The sequence below is a fragment of the Quercus lobata genome, chromosome 5 (genome assembly GCF_001633185.2).
Source record: "Quercus lobata isolate SW786 chromosome 5, ValleyOak3.0 Primary Assembly, whole genome shotgun sequence".
Lineage (NCBI taxonomy): Eukaryota > Viridiplantae > Streptophyta > Magnoliopsida > Fagales > Fagaceae > Quercus > Quercus lobata.
Window position 1 is genome coordinate 54080297 of NC_044908.1, and position 4888 is coordinate 54085184.

General features: G+C 34.0%; 1 protein-coding gene across 1 annotated transcript; it reads right to left on the reverse strand.

The window, feature by feature from the left end:
- Positions 1–834: 834 nt before the first annotated feature.
- Positions 835–4348, reverse strand: LOC115992574 (glucan endo-1,3-beta-glucosidase 13-like). Its single transcript, XM_031116793.1, has 4 exons — positions 3940–4348; positions 1678–2016; positions 1362–1392; positions 835–1255 (listed from the first exon to the last, which is right to left on the reverse strand). The coding sequence occupies exons 1-4, from the start codon at positions 3998–4000 to the stop codon at positions 1156–1158; spliced, it is 531 nt and encodes a 176-aa protein (XP_030972653.1). The 5' UTR covers positions 4001–4348; the 3' UTR covers positions 835–1155.
- Between the last annotated feature and the right edge of the window lie 540 nt (positions 4349–4888).

The following is a 4888-nucleotide window of genomic DNA, read 5'->3' on the forward strand; positions in this document are numbered from 1 at the left end:
ACTATAAATAATTTTTGTTATACTCAAAATGGCTAGAATTGGAATAATATTAATAAGTGACATTAAGTGCAATTCATTTTCTTAATTGATTTTATTCTTTCTTTCTAAACAGGTTGTCATTAATTTGTTTTTGTAATTGAAAAAAAAAAAAAGTTTGTTTGAAAAATATAGGTCAACCCGACCCGACCTGCATTTCGATTGACCCGTTTAAAAATGACCTGTTTTGACTTACAACCTGTCTGATCCGCAAATCCAATTAACCCAATCCGACCAGTGCGGACCATTTTGCCATGTCTAGGTAAACATCTCCAAAATCGCGTGCCTGATGGAAGGAAAAGAAAGGGCTGGCCTTCATTGAAGGCTGAAGCTGAAGCCCCTCTCTAGTCTCTCTCTAGTGTTGTGCAGTACTACTGTTTGCTTCCACAATCTGACATATAAGAACAAAACACTGCCCGAGGGTAAACAGTGTACAGACAGACGTACTTTTGTTCTTATTTTTTTGGCTTTTTAATCTGAATTTATTATGTTGGATTTGATTTTGGCAACGGGTGAAGGACAAAAGATATCACCCACAAAGATACCATAAATGGGCCCCCACAGTTTCAGTCTTTCAAGATTCAGCCCTGTTGCTTGATACGTGATAATTTGAACTCTGTCTCGTGAGAATTTAATGTGCATGGTTTGAGCCTTGTATTTGACATTTCAAAATGGATTTTTATAATGTTTAAGGTTTAATTTGTTCATTTTAGAAGTCAAAATATAGAGAAAGCTATGGAATGTGAAAGAGTGCAAATAGCTACAATTGAAACAAAGAAAGCTGAAAAAAAAGAAACAAAGAAAACTAAAACAGGCAAAGATGCATAACTTAACACACAAATCTTAGACAAAACCAGATAAAAGCATATAATGGGAACAAATTAAAAGAAGGAAAAGAGAGATCTGCTTAGCTATAGATTCCTAACCCCACGACAAAGACAGGCATAGTTTAACAAACCACAATTACAAAATCCCTTTTCTTTTTTTGGGTACTTAACAAAATGCTAATAATATATTTAAGCCCGGATCCTCCTGCTTCTCTTTCCATTGCATTGAATAGTTTGGTATGAATAGGTTAATACCAATTTCTAAGTGCAGCAAATTAACTAACCACGCAGATCAGCTTCCAAAGTACAAAAGCAATAGAAGCACAGCAAGTTTCCACCACATATAGCTTTGATCATGCTTGGACGATGGTGGTGCTGAAGAGCTTACAGATCTGAAATCAATATCAAACAAATATTAATCAATAGCCAGTAATTACATGTGCCCTCAAATGCACACCTATGTGTTGAGATGTAGCAAAGGGCACAAAACAAACATACCCAGATGTACCGTAGGAACATTTACCATAACCTGTGACAGACAGCAAAGAGATCAGTATGGTTTTCATTTTCCAACCCAAACCATAAAAACAATATTGCACTTTAAAATGCTAATTTTAAAACAAATTTAAAACTACATTTCTGTAATAGTTAAATGATTAAATTCTCTATTTCCTATCCGTTTAAACTTCCAATACAATTGGTAATGGTATAAGAGCTTTTGAACAAGTGGAATTTATCAACAGCCTTTCCTATTTTTATAATCATATATTACTGTAATTAACAGAGGAGAGAAGGCAGAGTTTATTTATCTTACTGGGGTTGTTTTTAGTGATGGTGGCAGCTCCTCCAAAATTGCAAGCAATATCAGAATTCCCATTCTGTTGATAGTAGTTGTTGAAAGCATAGGATGCATGAGACAAGAGGGTGTCAGGGTTGAAACAAAGTCCACCCTCTTGGATTTCTCTGCAGTCGGCCATTCCGAGTCCACAAGCCCAGTCTAATGCATTCTGCAAATCAGCTTGAGAAACCCCAGGATGGGCAACACACCATGTTGTGCCATCAATGAAAGTTGTGTTGCCTTCTGGAGGAGACAATGTTGTCACTGGAATTGCTGTATCTGCCTTCTCTTGCACCACAGCTTCGGTTGTCAAAACTAAATATTTGTAAAATGAAGGGAATCAAATTAGTGAATAAAATTACAAATTGGTATTTCAAAAAATTGTTAATTGATATTTAATCAACATGCCTTTTGGCATTAAGTATGTTTTAGGTTCAATAAAACCATGAAACTCTAGATATTTTGAAGAACCGTTATCCCGAGAGCCTAACTTATGAGTTTGGACCTAATTATATTATATTAACATTTAACCATAGCCTTTGTCATTATTATTCAATTTGAGACTTCACTCGCGCATGTAACCAACAATTCCCAACAGATCATCTACTCTAAATCTCTAATGGTGGGTTGTGCATAAGCATTTAGGGGCCACTTAGCCTAGAACAATGATTATGGCACATTTGTCACATAAGTTACCCCAAAAAGTAAATAAGACAAACACCCATGCTCCATCTCTATAATCTTGCAACATCAGCATTTTAACTGTTATTTACTGTCCTGAGGAATAATTCAACCAAAAAAGAAAAAATTGTCCTGGGGAATATTTCATTGATGTTTAAAAACAGAAATTGGAGTGTATGATTTGAGGCTCGAGTAGGATCAACTAAGGTGCACTCGGGAAGCAAAGTGTGTGATCCCCCACCACCTTTTTCTTTTTATCTTCTATAGCACCATTGAGCTCTTTCATATAAAACAATTTAAAAAAATTGGTTTGAAGGCAAGTGAGAAGCATTTTCAGAGTAGCCTTTCGGTTTTGAGTAGAAAAAAGAATAATTTACATTGCCATAATAAGAAATTGATATATAAAAACTAAAACTTTGACACAGCAAGGTAGATGCAATTAAATTAAATATAGATTTCTAGATGAAAAAGAACCCAAATCATTCAATAGGTCCATAATGATTTTTAGCTTGTATTTTTATGATAATTCGAGATTTTTAGCTTGTAAATGGTAAAAGATCGAAAAAATTGTATTCATGAAGCTCGGAATTTCATTTGAGCTAGTGAATAATGCGATCTAATTGTGATTACAAATGGACTAACCATGGAAACCGATAAATGGGCAGTGAAAAGTCAAATTTGGCGTCAGAATATTCGTTTTGGCAGGCTTGGGGTATGTAGCACTGTAGCAGTGCCCAAGTCACCGCACTTTTGTAAAGTTTAGATAGTAACATGTTTTTTCCACCTTCTCAAAAAAAAAAAAAAAAAAAAAAAAAAAAAGTTTTTTCCTAAACAAAAGAAGAAAATGGAAGTAAAAAGTAAAAAAAATCTATTACCTACTTACATTTTGGATTATCTTAAAAAATGAATAATTGATTATGATTTATTATTTATTCATTGGTTTACAAGCATATATTCATAATTATTATGTGCACTTTTTTTATGCATAATTTGACTTTATTTTTAAAAAACTATATAAAAATATCATTTAATAATATTAAATGCACCATGGTAAATTTGTTTATTTATTTTTGATAAAAAATAAATTTGAAGACATTTCACTAGATGTGTCATTTGAATTACAAGCTCTTGGAACAATGATCAAATGTTGAGAAAATGACGAAGACAAGGAGGTTAATTAGGGCTACATGAACATATTATCCACACTTTTTTTTTCTGGAAATGAAAAATTTTAGGATAAATTACAGAACATTTGCCTATGTGGGAAAATAAAATAAGAAATATAAAAATAAAAAAATAAAAATAAAAACCGAAAAAAAGGTGTGGTAGGGATATAAAAAAAGGCAAATAAACAAACAGTATATTGACCTGCAAGTGCCAGGTTCTCAACAAGAAGTTAGAATAAAGAAATAAGAACAGTGAAAAAATATACAGAAAATGAGTAGCTAGAGCAACAAATATAGTACATACACCACCTAACAAGTCAAGCCCATGAATAAGAAAGAGGAAAGAAAACACCAAAAAAGGGTGAGCTTATAACAAGAAATAGAGCATTACCCAGATAGCATTCGATCAACAAAAGGCACTGCAAAAACCACATTTTCTTTGTCATGGCCATCGCTGCTTCGCCTCACCCTTCTGCCTAGCTAGAAAGCCTTTTCAAAGCCTCTTTTTGCTCAGCCTAAAACCAATAACAAAGGCAAAATGTCTCACTCTAGCTCTCCATGAACACACTTTGTCTCTCTCACTCTCTCTCACTCTCACTCTCACTTTGAAAGCTGGAGTACTAGAAGTATGAGAATGTGGGGTGTTTGAGGGAATCAGTAGTTTCTTCGACGAAAATTATGTTCCTTTCACTTTTTTTTGAGTTTTTGGTCAACAGGGTATGATTATGGTGTACGCATCAGAAGAGTATACTACTTTGACAGGGCAGACGGTGGATTCATTTTTAGACTTTCACAGATATATGGAGCTTTATTTAAGAAGGTGGTAGAGTGAGTCCAGCGATAAAGCAAGTTTTAGCTCTCTTCCTCAATCGACTTCTCGCGATATATTAACCCACTTGAAATTCTCTTTAGTTTGCCTCATTCGATGAGGTCATTCTGGTCCATCTAATTTTACTTAAAATGATCTTTTTTTTTTATTCTTCAAACTTAGTATTTGATTGGATATCACTTGTTTTACTGAAAATTAAAAATTTATTACTAAAAATACTGTAGTAAAATAATTTTTTAAACTAGTTGATAGGTAAAACATAAAACGCAAAACGCATGTTAGGCAAACTTATTGCAGTGGGACCCACGATAGGCAAAACGCGCATTTTTTAAGCTAATTGAAAACTTATTGCCGTGGGACCTAAGATTTATAAAACGCAAAATGCAAAATAATTGTTAGGCAAACGCACGCTTAGTGATCATTTGGATAGCGTCTACAAAGTCACGTCTTGCGTCTGGTGTTTGTATGCCCGTGGGACCCACGCTACACTAGCCAAAAATCACGCTCAAAG

What these genes read in the sequence shown, in the direction of transcription:
- LOC115992574 (XM_031116793.1), bottom strand. Translation starts at nt 4,000, where the DNA reads ATGGCCATGACAAAGAAAATGTGGTTTTTGCAGTGCCTTTTGTTGATC. An exon ending in GTTGATCGAATGCTATCTGG is followed by an intron (nt 2,017 to 3,939) that starts GTAATGCTCTAT and finishes ACAAATATTTAG; the next exon opens with TTTTGACAACCGAAGCTGTG. An exon ending in CATCACTAAAAACAACCCCA is followed by an intron (nt 1,393 to 1,677) that starts GTAAGATAAATA and finishes TGTCTGTCACAG; the next exon opens with GTTATGGTAAATGTTCCTAC.